This window comes from Xyrauchen texanus, chromosome 13 (genome assembly GCF_025860055.1).
Source record: "Xyrauchen texanus isolate HMW12.3.18 chromosome 13, RBS_HiC_50CHRs, whole genome shotgun sequence".
NCBI classification, from domain to species: domain Eukaryota; kingdom Metazoa; phylum Chordata; class Actinopteri; order Cypriniformes; family Catostomidae; genus Xyrauchen; species Xyrauchen texanus.
In genome coordinates, this window is record NC_068288.1 from 26,749,261 (window position 1) to 26,764,935 (window position 15,675).

At 37.3% G+C, this 15,675-nt stretch overlaps 1 protein-coding gene across 1 annotated transcript in view; it reads left to right on the plus strand.

Annotated features, from left to right (window-relative positions):
- Positions 1-937: 937 nt before the first annotated feature.
- The window catches only part of ghrhrb (growth hormone releasing hormone receptor b), a 63,902-nt gene continuing 49,164 nt past the window's right edge, over positions 938-15,675 (plus strand). Inside the window, exons 1-2 of the mRNA XM_052140885.1 lie at positions 938-1,258; positions 6,589-6,697. Of these exons, the coding sequence (XP_051996845.1) occupies positions 1,175-1,258; positions 6,589-6,697 (193 nt within the window). The 5' untranslated portion in view covers positions 938-1,174. The remainder of the gene's footprint in view (positions 1,259-6,588; positions 6,698-15,675) is intronic.

The window sequence follows — 15,675 nt, forward strand, 5'->3', positions numbered from 1 at the left end:
AATGTTGTCATTATTGGAAAAATCATGTTGTCAAAAGGGAACATTTCAACTAAGCATTCATGGAGGTTTTAGCTCTTTTGTAGTATTATTTATATTGATTTGTTGTAAATAGTTGTTTCGTGTGATGCACCATTAGGTTGATCTGTATCCCTTTTGATTATGTTGGACTTATGCATGTACAATAAAGTACAAATGTCTAATTATTTCTGTGAAGAAATATGCTTATTTCTTGATTGACCTTATTAGGTATAATCTTTGTTAATTAAGATGTGTTAGTGTACAATATTACCTACATTTTAGTCTATTCTGTTAAAATGATTGTTGAAACAATAACAGTTAAATAGCAAATTTGAGTTAAGTCTACTTGGATCTGGTTACCTTAACTTAAATAGTTAAGTTAGATTTATATAAACACCAAGTTAAGTGAACTTAATTACACAAGTTTTGGAGGCACCATTTCTCAATTCAATTGAGGGAATGAGTTTACTCAATCAAATAAGTAGTCAACTTATAAGGGTATTCAGTGTACAAATAAGTAGCAAACACATTGATATTGTGCAGTAAACATTAAACATTCTTGGCATAAAAGTGACAAGCAAAAATAATAGCTAATATTTCACTCCACCTCACTTTATTAAAAGAATCCATGCATTCTAATATATTTCAGTTTTGTTCTTGGTGTAAGTTAAACAATTGGACAGATAACAAAAACTTTGCACATGGGCAAGATTAAGTTTTGTACCTATTTCGGTTTTCCTTCATCTTGTTTCATTAATGTAGTGTCTCTGGAAATGAAAGTCCCCTATCGGGAGTTATGGTGAAGTCATCGGCAGTTTGGTGAGCTGGTGAGGGCTTTTTGTGCGTAAATGGGAGGCGCGCCGTGGCTTACATATCTCCACACCGCGCTTCTGCGCACTGTGTGTTGGAATAAGACAGCGACAGGCTTTTTACAGTCTAAGAGGAAGAGTCACGCGTTTCAATAAAAAATAATACAAATTTGGATATATTTTGAAAAATAAACTCTGTGGGATTTAGCCTTTGTTCTGAACTGCAAAGCGCAGTATGTTTGGAGACGCCTGGGCTTTTGGAAAATATCCAGAAATCTAAGAAAGACCACTGTGCTATATAAACGCTAACGATCTCAATTATTTTCTATTATACCCGAGTTTTAATTATGTTACTCTTCAGGACTTCGTCAACTTTAGGACTGGTTGCCGTTTTACTGAGTTTGGGGATTCAACAGAGCACTTGGAATGCGGTAAATTGTTAGTGTTTTGTATTTGTTTGTGTGCGTGTGTGTATGCATTTGGTAAACGTTTCTGACTTGCTGTTTTGACAACTGTTCTAGATGCTTCGTACATCAAATGACAAGTTTGTTTAAGGTGATTTGTAATACCCCTGACATAAAAAAAAAAAAAAAAAAAAATACTTTTATCAGATTGTATATAGAGAATTAATGTAAATTGATATTCATTTTTTTATTTAAAATGCATCAAACTGCACCATATTTTTTTGATTTTTAGATATTTTTTTTTATGCTATTAAAATGACATATAGAAGTTAAAAGAGATTCATAATGCCTCTGACATCAGTGTATTATAACATTTGCATCCAGATTTTGGCAAGATTTCCTTGAGAGATAATAAATATAAATAAATATGCATATTTATTTTAAAAGGCATCGCACTGCACCATAGTTGTAGTCAAAGTATAATGTATGCCGTTTGATTGCCACTGTACTCTCGAAGGATCAGTTCCATGCTATATTTAATGTGCTGATGTGCCACAGATCTCAATGTGATTAAAGCTGTACAGACCTGAAGAAAGAAATGAGAGCCTGCCCTCCTTTTAATGATGTTTTCTTGGCCATTTCCGGTAAAGGAACACTGACTATTTTAACTTGAATGAGTGACAACATCAGGTTCCTATCATCAAAATGAAGTGTGCAATTTAGACAATATGTGACCAATTGGCTTTAAAACAAAGTCTGACCAGGCTCTATACAGCAAATACAAATGTGGAATTGGGTCCATCCTAATTCTGTTTCCTTTTGCCCAGGCTCCAAAGAAGAGAAACCAATCATTGGTGTAATTAAATGTAGTTGATGTTTGGTACGCCTCTAATGATATGGCTTTCCTCTCCTGAATGGTAGTTCATTTCCTATCATAATGATTCCATGAGTTCACGTGTCTCTGCTTCAGGGCCTCTGAATGCTATCTGACTGATAACTGGATCCTTATCGCTCAGTAATTCCTCATCCATTATTACTTATCAATATGTTTAACATTTGTGATCTGGTCATTTGTAGATTTTCAGGGCAGAGGTTTGAGTGATTGAAGTCAACAGGTGTCTTTCTGTTTGAGATTTGTGAATTCATAGCCATGAAGACAGTGAGAATGAAAGTTTTTTTTATTATTATTATTTATTTATTTATTTATTTATTTTTTAGCTCTGTGTTGTAGCTTTTATGAGACAGCTTTTCATAAGTCCATCATCACCCATCTTTGGGCCAGTGATCAATTTTATCAGTGCATTATAGTGCAAATTTGTGCCCAGGGTGTGGGAGAAACATGAAATCAGGCACATTATCACCCAGGTATGCCCCCAGTGCTTTCAGGGTGTAACTGGTTTAGTTTTCTCCTGGCACTTCCCTGCTCTCTCGTGCACCCTCAGGACCCTGAGTGCAACACTAAGCCCCACGACTCAAATTAAATTTGCTGGAGGGATGCACAGAGGGCTTTCCTCATTACTATTTCTCTCACAGTGTCTATATGTCCTAAATCAGATGAGCCTTAGCTTGAGCAAATGCCACAGAGATTTGTAGTATCAGTGCAGGGACAGGTGGGGTTTTTATGTGCAGATTCAAAGCACTGCAAGTATATGAAGTTAGGGTATTATCAGCTATATAACATTTTCAAATGTTCACCAGTGAATCTTAGCCAAATCTATCTATCTACTATACATACCTACTTACCTACCCACCCACCTACCTACCAATATCTTTGGTGTCATTATTATTATTATGATTTGTCAAGCAGAGGAACATGTTTGTTTTAGATCCAGGAATCCAAATATAATTTGCATTCTTTCAAACATTTAAAACTTTCACCTCAATGTGTTATAACTGGTTTAAAATCAGTAAAATATAATACTATCAAATTTACAACTTTTGCATTTTTGGCTGAATATTTGAAAACAATTCCACCCTGAACATAGAACTTTGAAAGACACACTATTTTGAGATATGCAAGATATGTTTTTGAGACAGTGGGTCTCAGGAGTTATTTTGTGGTAAAAATGCACTTAATCTAACCCTGAGAATACTTCCCTATACCCTCACAACATCCCTCTTCTCCTATCTGAACCTGCCAGTGGGCGACAGAGGTCATTGAAACCAACAGTGCTACCATCTGTTCTGGACTAGAATACGATGTGTTCTCTCAGAATTCAAACACACACATAAATAAGCATATATGCACGCACAAGCACTTAGAAAAGCTCACAGGCACATAAAAGCAGACATGCACACTTTCCCAAATAATGACTACTGTAAACACATTCACAGTAGCCCTCTCCATAAGCGCATCAATTTGTACCCTGATAACATTCAGTGCTGTCTTTCGTCTACCTCCCTTGGAGTCAGTGAAAGGATCAGGGGCATAAATATGACAACCACTGGTGAATAAAAGGGAGCATAGCCATGCTGTTTACGTAGATTTCCATACTGGCTTCATATTATTGATTTCATTTATACATTGAGGATGAGTGGTATGACACATAGAGAAATATAGAGAAACACATAGGTTTACCCAAAAATGAACATTCTTTCATCGTTTACTCGCCACAGATCTCATGTTGTTCCAAACCAGGATACGGACGGACCGGGGGGGGGGGGGGTTGTATAGTATTTTATATATAATTTAGATTTAGAATAATGCTCATATTTTGCTCTTATGGAACCAAATTTATTCACCAAAGTGGCATTCATCTGATCACAATGTAAATTCAGGACATTAATAATCTTAAGACTAATTTCTCTTAAACTACTTCATAGAGTTCTCATCAAAAAATCCTCCACATGCAGCAATGACAGCTTTGCAGATCCTTGGCACTCTAGCTGTCAGTTTGTCCAGATACTCAGGTGACATTTCAACCCAACACTTCCTGTAGCACTTGCCATAGATGTCTTGTCTTGTGGGGTACTTCTCACACACCCTACAGTCTAGCTGAACCCACAAAAGCTCAATGGGGTTAAGATCCATAACACATTTTTCCAATTATCTGTTGCCCAATATCTGTGTTTCTTTGCCCACTCTAAACATTTCTTTTTGTTTTTCTGATTCAAAAGTGGCTTTTTCTTTGCAATTTTCCCATAAGGCCTGCACCCCTGATTCTTCTCTTTACTGTTGTACATGAAACTGGTGTTGAGTGGGTTGAATTCAATCAAGCTGTCAGCTGAGGACATGTAAGGTTTCTATTTCTCAAACTTGATGTACTTATCCTCTTGTTTATTTGTACATCTGGCCTTCCACATCTCTTTCTGTCCTTGTAAGAGCCCGTTCTCCTTTGTCTTTGAAGACTGTAGTGTACACCTTTGTATGACAACTTCAGCAATTTCAAGCATTGTATAGCCTTCATTCCTCCAAACAATGATTGACTGACGAGTTTCTACAGAAAGTTATTTCCTTTTTGCCATTTTTGACCTAATATTGACATGCCAGTCTATTGTATACTGTGGAAACTGAAAAACAAACATAAAGATAATGTTAAGCTTCATCTAACGAACCAAATAGCTTTTAACTGTTTGATATAATGGCAAGTGATTTTAAAATTAGCCATTTAGCATGATTACTCAAGGACAAGGTGTTTGAGTGATGGCTGCTGGAAACGGGCCTGTATAGATTTGATAAAAAAAAAAAAAAAAAACATTTCAAATAGTGATAGTGCGGTTTTCTACATCAGTAATGTCCTGACTATAATTCACAAAAGTGGCATTCAACTGACTACAAATTAAAGTACCATTTTCCTTCAGAAACAGCTAAATTTGTACAGTATTCCAATCTTTTGGCCACCGGTGTCTATAAATTGCAATAGAATCTTTCGGTAGATGTATATCAGTAATTGTGGCTTATTTAGTAGCACTTTAATTTGTGATTTTTAAAGATGCACATTTTTAGGGAGGATGATATAAAAGATGAATAACTCTGATGGACAAGGGACAGTTCTTTTTATCCAAAAAGTACAAAAACGCACCATAAAGCATCATAAATATAGGCAACATGAACTGTGCACTATATTCCAAGTCTTCTGAAGCCTTACGATAGCTTTGTGTGAAGAACATAGTGAAATACAAGTTGTTGTTAATTGAAAATGTTGCCTTGCGTAAAAGCTGAGTCACTCACTATTTCTACTGGATATAACCCTTAAAAATTACTTCGTAATCAGGTTGATTGAGTCATATCAAATTATGTTTTTGATTAGTAAGAAACCAGTTAATTTAGATGGTACCACATGAAGCAAATTTTTTAGATAACATAATAAATAATGTTTTAAGTATTGTATGAAAATGAGCAGCTTGGACATTCTGATAGAAACAAACTCCTTATCTGAGATATAGGGTCAGATGAAAGAAAATCTTATGGTTTTGAAAGACATGAGGGTGAGTAAATTATGACAGAATATTAATTTCTGGGTGAATTATTTCTTTAATAAAACAATTCACTAATTATATAAAATCCCTAACTACACAAAGTAGTATTGTAATACTGTATTGTTATGATTCACCATCTTTATTTTTCTTAGGAGATACATTTGAACCTGTTTGTTTCATCGTAACCTCAGGCTTAATCAGATCATTAGCATCCACCCACCTCTGACTGTCTCACTCATTCCTTTCAGGAATTAGTGGGTGGCCATTACAGGTCTTTTTATACTGTAAAGAGGTGAAATAGAGGCAACATTCTCTTTTTTATTTTGCAGATGAGATTAAGGGATTTAGTATACTACACAATTTGTCATGTATTCATTCTCTCTTTATTCTGGATTCTCTTCTCTCTCACACATTCTGGTTCAATGGCTGCTTCAAAGATTATGAGGTTTTGCAAGGTAATTTTGGGATGTGGTTGTGGCTTATTGAAAAGATGTTTACAATAAGTCAATAATCAATTAAACTCATAAACCTTATTCTTTCTAAATTCAGTCCTTTAAATAGATGTAGGGCTTCATGTATTTCAAATTTTCCAAATGTGAGTCAATTGTTGCAACAAAATGGAGATTGACTAAATGTATTTGGTTTCTGCCATACTGATTTTAGTGCCTCTCATTTTCTGGTCCCTTAATAAATGTAACTTGTTGCCTTTTATATCTGCTGCAAAAAGAGACAACAAGATTGTTTTGTGAATTGGTTCGAATGTAAAGTGTTTTGAATCATATTGCACTGAATTTGCCATAATGACAACTGACTTAAAATGTGAAAAGCTCCTTTTCTGATGTAGGTCTGTGATGGGTGCAGTTTACAGGGTTCTTTACAGTAATAAGTGTAGCATTTTGTACTTTTCCTTGCCTCACATATTTTATCATCATTTGCAGGTGGAATCGATTCATCCAGCATGTGCTCTGGTAGCTGAGCATATGAATGCTCATGAGCAATGCATTCACACACAAGGACAAGAGGCCCACAACAGCAACAATATCACTGGTGAGCTAAGCATCTGAACTATTTTGATTTAATAACCTTAATAGCTATTCTGTCTACTAAGGTCTCTTTATAGTTTGTTTCCACTATCAGTCACATGTTTGGACTGCATTTATTTTTCTAATGATATTAAAAACGTTTTGATAAGGCATATACTTAGATGCTTGAAATTGTTTTTGCTGACAAATAATACATTGTGCCTATGTGTAAATATCTTTTTAAATGTATTACATTTTAATTGATTTTATTATAATTGTTTATGGATGAGTTGGATAGTGAGGGGAAACAAGCCAAGTGCCCAGCATATATTTAAAGTTTTTAATGGTTCCCTTGTGGATACTGAACCTTGTGTGTATGGTTGTGTATAATTGCCTAAAGTGTGCAGAGCTGTAATCTTTGCAAAGATCATTTTGATTTATTAAAATGTTTTAGTCACTACATAATTCCCACACTTTCATTTGTGTTATTTCATAGTTTCGATGACTTAATTATTATTCTAGAATATAGAAAATAGCAATACTAAAGAATGTGTAGGTGTGTACAAACTTTGCTTCTAATTGCTTCTACAACATTAATGTAGTTCAGTATGTCAATTGCAAACACCTCTAAAACCACAGAAATGATTTATGTCAAGGCTGAAAGATATTTTTTCTACTACATTGCCAGTGCACCCTGTCTATACTCTACTGAGCTGAAAATTAGGATTTACACCTTTAAGCATTACACTTTCCTATATTGGTCGTGTCAGCCAAAGGTAATTATAGGATGTAATGAAGTGTAAAGTTTTAGGAGATTAAAGGCAGAAGCTGTTCAATTCTGGCTACTGATGGAGGTGGATATCAGCAAAAGGGATCAATATGACTGTTGTATTTTGTTAGTGGTCATAATGACTCATAGAGAAGGATAATGTAGGATAAGGACTCATTTCTATTTTAAATGCATGACTCTGATAACTAAATTTTAAGATGTTGCACATAATACTTGTAGACTGAATTTAACTTGTATCAGTGTCTTTTAGTAACACGTTTTATCCACTTTATGGATAAATGAAAAAATCTATGTTGCCATTTATAAATAGTTTTACAAATATCATATTGATCTGTAGCAAGAGCGGATCTACCGGGGTGGCATAAAAAAAGCATCTGCCACACCAACATTTGGTATCCCAATGCATAAAGAATATTATTTTTGATGCTGACATAATGTAAAAGTTTATTTATGTCCAACTGTCTCAACTCTAACCGAAAGATAAAACGATAACAGCAACATTTGACTATCAAGCTCATTGCATGATTGATTTCAGCTGCAGCTGTTTGGATACTGCAGCTCCGGCAGTGATTCTGCATCTGACAGGCAGAGTTTCCAAGTCCACTTATTATTAGCAAATTTGGGCTTGTTTGGGCATACCCGCCCCATGCAACTTTGGACACTCGCGGTCTCACACATACCTTAAGTTTTATCATCAGAAACTGGATGTGAGTGAAAGAATGTCACAAGGGAACCCAGTTAATTTTTCCTCAACGACTATAATAATGAAAACATGGACAGATACATGTAACAATAGAAGTAAATATACATTTCTCAGTTGTTTCCAAGTCTTCACAGAATAATTATTAGATATGATGCATTATTACAGATACAATGTCAGAGTTAATCAGTAATTATGATTATCTGTGCTGTTTGTTTTTATTTTAGGCCTTACTTTGTGTTATGTTCACAAATAAAATCTCAATAAAATCATAAAACCTGTAAACAGTTATCTATGCAAGGCTAAGACAGTAGGAATTCTTAGCAGATATTTCTCTTTCATCAGGATCTTAATTATTGAATTAATTTCATTAGAACTGAACATATTTACAGAGAAAAAACTCAGCTTTATCCTTAATTTACGGTCGCCCAGGCATTACAGCTCTTGTAAAATTCTCCTTTGTATTTGACCTTATGATAATTTACCACAGTTCTTGCCTAGAATGCCTATTAGTAAGATCATGGTGATCACTGGTAAAATCATGCTCCTTATTAACAGATGTAATTATTGTTTCTAAAAACTAACTATGGAATTTAAAATTATGAAAAACAATATCCATGTTGAGACTATATAAAAAAACTTCCATAAAAATGACATATTCGCCTTATATATAATATTTGAGGCGTATGACTTTACACATAATAAAATAATACAAAATCTACAATTATCATACTATGATAAGTATTAACAGGAGAAGCGTGTGACAATAAGCACAGATCAAGCTAAGGAACATTTAGAATCTGTTGAGATGCTTAATATAATATGTAAGGGATAATCACAGTCAGCCAGTTGTTATCGCACAATGAACCCTGGCAGAGTGATCAGGTCTTGTAACACCCTGAAGGTTATTTTGTGTTAGTAACCAGCTAACTGTACTTTATCCATCTTATACAGTACACGGCTACTAACCAAATAAATAAATACATGTACGTAGAATATTCATTTGCATTGAAAATAATTAATTTGAAAATACAGAATTTGCTGAACTACTGAAATCAACCTCCGGTTTGCGTTAAAGTTCTGTTGGTGTTTATTTTGTGAAAATTACTGTCTGACTCTTCATTATTCAGCCTATTACAAGACTACTTGCCAAATAATTTAATAAATGCACATGAAACATTGATTTGAGTTTTATTTTATTAGCTTACTTGTAGAGATCACAGAGTGAGCTAAGAAGCAGGAGAGATGGCTGCTAGAACACAGATGAACGGCATGATATGTTTTAATCCCCAGATGTGTGGTTGTTACAGAGCAATATCTGACCACTGGATGGCGCTATTGGCCAATCACAATTGAGTATTCCAGAGAGCAGTGTAATAAAATAAGATAATGTCAGATTGCTCTGTAGATTAATAGTTTGTTATATGTTTTTAATGTTATATAAGAATGTAAAAAATGCAATTTAAAATGCATAAGAAAAACAGTAGCACAAGGATTACTTTGTGGCTTCTCTGCGTCAATGCAACTGAATCGCAAATTCATGGGCATTTTTAATTTTATAGTGATGTAAATAAATGAACTAGTACTTACAATGAAGCTTGGTTTCTTAATCCAGAAGAACTATGCATGTGTGATTATTTTGGTGTCGCTTCCTCTCATAGTCCTAATGCCACCCCCTTGCCATCCTATAAATTATATTCCATATCCGCCTTTGATCTGTGGAAAATGTTTTTATTCTAGTTTTGCTTCTTATGCTAATCTTACTTGTGAAAACGTAATGATTTCTTGCATTGATTTTACACTCCGTAACCAGATTACTTGCCTTGTGGTTTTATTAAGATGTTGCAGTTTAGTTTGAAACATCTGTCAATTGGACACACTCTTATTCCTGGCCTTTTTAGTTTTGCCAATAAGGTACATTCTATAAGAAGGCCAATAAAAAAAATACCCCTAATTGGGGGTTATTTACTATTAAGATATGTTGCGTAAAAGAGTCTTAACTGTTTACTGTTTGGTTTTTAATGAGAGGATTTCCTCCTACTGGTTTGGGAGACAAATGTTATTAAAAATGGATCACCAAAAAAATAAAAAAATAAAAACCCTAGCAGCTAGTCAGCTGAGACATGAATATTTGGTCCTGTTTAATATTCTGACTTGTTTATTATATACATGTACAATTATACACACTCTGAACCCATTGGACATGGATGTCTTTTATATGTAAATTAATTCCTTTCAGCTAAATGGCTCCAAACTGTGGAATTAGTTGAGAATGATTGTTATGACATTAACGTTTTATGTGCTAAACCCTTATAAATCTTCATAATAACCATTTATTTGTAAGGTCTGAGTAATTATGCAGACTTTGAGAAAAGTCTCATTATCATTTGTCATCGTTGGCATTTAAACTAAACTTAGCAGTCGTCATGTTCATACATGAACTGCATATACTGTATGCAGTTGCGCTGATGCGCTCGCATGGGAAATGTGTCAGTAATACTTTCACTCTCTCAAACTGTGAATAAAGAGATTCTAGCATTGTAATGTAGACATTGACTTAATTCTATGTTGGACAAAATTTCAAGAACGTCCCATTCAACACCTGTTACCTCCCTTTCAAGCTCAATAAAACTAAGTGATCTTCATCTGCTAATCTCTTCCAGTTTCTCATGAGACTCTCTTTGGCAGAGCATGACATGAAGCAGGTGCTATCTCATGCCAGCAAATAAAATTGTGCAAATGAGAAAGCAGTCTCTGTGGGCATAAAATATGTTGCGGAGATAAATTAATTTCTTAATTTAAATTAGTGGAACAAACAGAACTAATAATCATAAAAAAAAATTAATGGAAAAAGTTACAAGATTCCACAGCTAATACTCAATAATTTTGTTCAAATGTGTAATCTGTGGAAATTTGTAATCTGCTGAAATATAAAGCTTTATCATAAAATCCATTTAAGAAATTATGCAAATCAGGTAACGCACAATCACACCAACAAAATAAATTCTGATCACAATATGCACAGGTTATATTTATAATTTACTTCTCCATCATTTGTTGAATTTATGTTTCGAAATTGAAAATCAATTCAAAAATCTATTTACCACATATAAGAATGCAACATAAATTGCACCAGGCAGATCTAAACACAATCTAAAATAATCCTAATTCTAATCAAGCCAAAGAATTGTTATTTGTATAGCGCTTTTCACAACAAATATAGTTTCAAAGCAGCTTTTCAGAAAAGTATGCATTAACAGAAAATGAAACTAATATCTATAAAGTCTTCGAATCATCATTGTGTAGTTTGATTAAATATTAATTAATAAATAAATATTAAAATAATAATTGTATTTAGAATCCCAGTGAGCCAGCTGAATGCGACTGTAGCAAGGAACACAAAACTCCATAAAATGGTGGTTAATGGAGAAAAATAACCTTGGGTGAAACTAGACTCACTGTGGGGGCCAGTTCTCCTCTGGCTAAACGGCATGAATATAATGTCAATATTAGTTATTTGTGTGCAGTGTAAGTCATGGTTTAAAATTAGTAAATTAAGTTAGTGTAAGATTAATTATGTATTTGAAGTTCATTGTGGATTAACAGCAGAAGTTCACATCGATGCATTGTTCTTTGTTGGTTGTCTGATGAAGGCTTTTGTTGGCAATTAATTGATAGTCTATGTATTCCATTTAAGAGTGTAGTCCATCAATAGACCAAGGTTATGCAGGCAGAGATCAATGAGGTGATTTGCAGTTCAACCGGAAGGTAATTTCAGTGAGGTCTATCCTAAGTACAAGGTTCAGGCAGTGGCATATGAATTATCCTATCTCTTATGGTTGGAGTTGGCATCAATTCATCCCTTGAAGTCCATCATAATAGACTGAAGTGATGTCTGGCTGGTACTGGCTTAAACTGAGTGTGTCTGCATCCTTGATAGTGTTAAGGAGACTATTCCATAGTTTAGGAGCCAGATAGGAAAAGGATCTACCTCCTTTTGTGGATGTTGAAATTCTAGGAATTTTTATCAGGTCCTTTTACCTTTTCTAGTTTTTTTTGGATATAAATAGGAGGTTTAAAATTGGTCTGTAATTAGCATATTCTCCAGTTTCAAGCTGTGGCTTCTTAATAAGCAGTATGATAAATGTTTCAAGACATGTCATAAGGATAGCGAGGAGTTAATAATATTATGAAGAGGTTCTGAGATTACAGAGACTATCTCTTTTAAGATCTTAGTTGGTATTGGATCTAACATACATGTTGTGGCTTTTGATGTTTCGGTAAGTTTTGTTAGCTTTTCATGACCTATGACAGCGAAGGATTGAAGTAGTTTGTGAGGAAATTTATAAAACACTGTTTTCTGAGGTACTGTGACAGACGATTTCATAATTCCAATTTTATTTAAGATTATTTACATTTTATCAGTAAAGAAATTTATGATGACATTATTATTGAGCTGCATCGGAATATCTGGTTCAGTCGAGGCTTTATTCCTAGCCAATTTTGCCACAGTAATGAATAAATACCTAGAATTGTTGTGGTTATTTTATATGAGTTTGCTAAAACATGCTGACCTGGCAGCTTTTAGTGCCGGTCTGTAGCTATAGACACTGTCCTTCCATGAACTGTGAAATACCTCTAATTTTCTATTGTTCCACTTCCTCCAATTTCCAAGATCATTGTAACATGCTTTTTTCTTTAATTGTCTTTAATCAAAGTGGGGCGACACCATCAAGAGTGTTAGAGAAGTCTGTATTAAAATTTTCTGTTATTTCATCAAGTTCTTATCGACTGAGTATGAGATAAATCTGGAAGATTAGCCTATTATTGAAGCTATCTTTAGTGGTCTAAAGAATGATATATGAATGATAGAGTGGTGTAGATCGAGTAACATTAGCTGATCGCAGCATGCAAAAGATGAGGTAATGATCTGAGATGTCATTGCTCTGCAGCAGAATTTATATAGTATCAACATCAACTCCATATGACAGAATTAAATCTAACGTATGATTATGGCTATGAGTTGGTCCTGTCACATTTTGTCTGACTCCCTGTGAGTTGAAAATATTGATAAATCCCAATCCCCAGTGGTGCCTGCAGCTGTACGGCGGTACGCACTGTGCGTACAGTGAGCGCTCCAACTGACATGAGATATATTTAATCTCAGAATATTCAATCATAAAGTGTGTCCCGTGGCTGTTTAAAAGAACTAGCTATGACCAATTTGTGAATGAATAATTATTTTGTGTCGGTTCTTTTCAGTGAATTGGCCAAATGGGCTTACAAAACTGTCTGAATCGATTCGTGATTCTGTACAATTAGTTTGGACAATTCTCTCACTGAATCATTTGCAGCGGTTTCTCGCACAGTAAACAGCATTGGGATATTTACGAATACAGAAAACAAACAGCGCTGAATACAGTGTAAATGTACCTACAATCAACTAGTTCCTGGATAGGGTTGATTTCTCTCCACTGACATGCTTGCCCGGGCCGCCGTCAGCCTGGGGTGGAATGGAACCCTCTGTCCTCCCCGCAGCCCTCACGGCTAGACTATTGGTTCCTCGGGTCCAGGCACCGCTCATAACCCCCCCCCCGTTCCCTTTCTTCCCGGAGGTGCATGATGAGCTGACGAGGTCGTGGAGGCCACCTTTCACTGACCGCAACCAACCTCCTCGCTTATCCGCTCTCACTACCCTTGAGGGCGGGGTGGCCCACGGGTACTTGGAGGTCCCCCAGGTGGACAGAGCAGTTGCGATCCATCAGTGTCTAGAGAACACCGCCACCTGGCCCGGTGCTCCCCTACAAGGCCTGTAGGATGACGTCGTCACTGACCACCAAAGCCTACAGCGCCACCGGACAGGCCACCTCCGCCCTGCTTACCATGGCCCTCCTAGAGTTTCACTAGGCCAAGGCACTCAAAGATCTACACTTGGGTAGTCCTGACCCCGACGTGTTGCAGGAACTGCGCTCTGTGACCGGCTTCGCCCTCCAGGCCAACAAGGTCATAGGCAAGGCACACTCGGTAGGGCAATGGCCACTCTCGTGGTCCAGGAACATCACTTATGGCTGAACCTGGTCGTTATGTGGGAGTTAGATAAAGCCCGCTTTCTCAACGCCCCCGTCTCTCAGCTCGGCTTATTCGGCGACACCATGGACAACATCGCCCAGCAGTTTATGACGGGCCGTGCTCCATCTGCTCGCCAAGGGCAGCTCCACATTAACCTGGGCATAGCTCTCAGCCCTAGCTTCTAGTGCCCCACAGGAAGCGCATGCCCCCCATCTCTCGAACATCCTCGAGGACACGGAAGGCTCCCAAGTGTTCCTGAGAGGGATGACCCAGGGAACGAGACCTTTTTTTCCGGAGCTGGTAAGCAGACCACTCCGTTCCCCGGTGGAGGGCTGGGAGGAGAATCCTTGTTTGAAGTTAATTTCTAGTATCCACATTCTCAATAAAAGAGCGACTTCCTCATTTCCTGGGTCAATGGCAAATGCCATTCTTACGGCAACCCGGTGCCACACAATGGCAGTACCGGCACACCGGAAGCGGATCCCTCGCCTCCAGACCCACGACTGTTAAAGGAAGTGGGCATCCACATGCTCGATTACCTCAGACTGGCTCATCCTAGCCCACTCTCGAGAGTCACTGTGCGCCCACAGGGACCAGGTGCTCAGGCACCTCAGCCGTCTAGGGCTTCAGGTCAACTGGGAGAAAAGCAAGCTTGCCTCAGTTCAGAGCATCTCTTTTCTAAGCATGGAGTTAGATGTGCAAGACGCCGCAGCACATACCATGTGTTTATCACCCTTGTCAAACTTTCAATCCCTGGACAGACCTCTGTTATTTACGGACAGGAGTCCCCCTACAGCAGGTGTCTCAACACGTTCTGGTCACCACAGATGCCTCCAAACAGGGTTAGGGTGCTGGGTGCAATGGGCACGCAGCCGCTGATTCCTGGATGAGGCCCCGGCTGGGTTGGCACATCAACTGCCTAGAGTTGCTGGCTGTAATCCTTGCCCTCCTGAGGTTTCTCCCGCTAATTCAGGGCCATTGCTGCATGCACTCTCCTCACATGTAGCAACTCGCCTGCCATCTCCTCCTTTGGAGCCAGCAGTGACTCTTTGCGGGCCACTCATATCCCGGACAACCTCAGTCGCGACAGGGCACGCTCAGCGGGAATACCCCAGGCGGTCCAGCTGATTTGGGAGAGGTTCGGCAAAGCACAGGTAGACCTGTTCGCTTCCTAAGAGACTTGGCTGCACAAGTACGCATTTCCCCCAGTGAGCCTACTTGCACGGATGCTGAGCAATTTCAGGGAGTACGAGGAACAAGTTACTCTAGTGGCCCCCTATTGGCCCACACTGACATGGTTTTCGGATCTCACGCTCCTCGCGACAGCCCCTCCCTGGTGAATTCCCCTGAGGAAGGACCTTCTTTCTCGCTAAATGGATGTCTTTTGACAACTGCGTCATGTTTCACTGTAGTTTTAAGGATCTCTCACTGGAGCACTGCATTT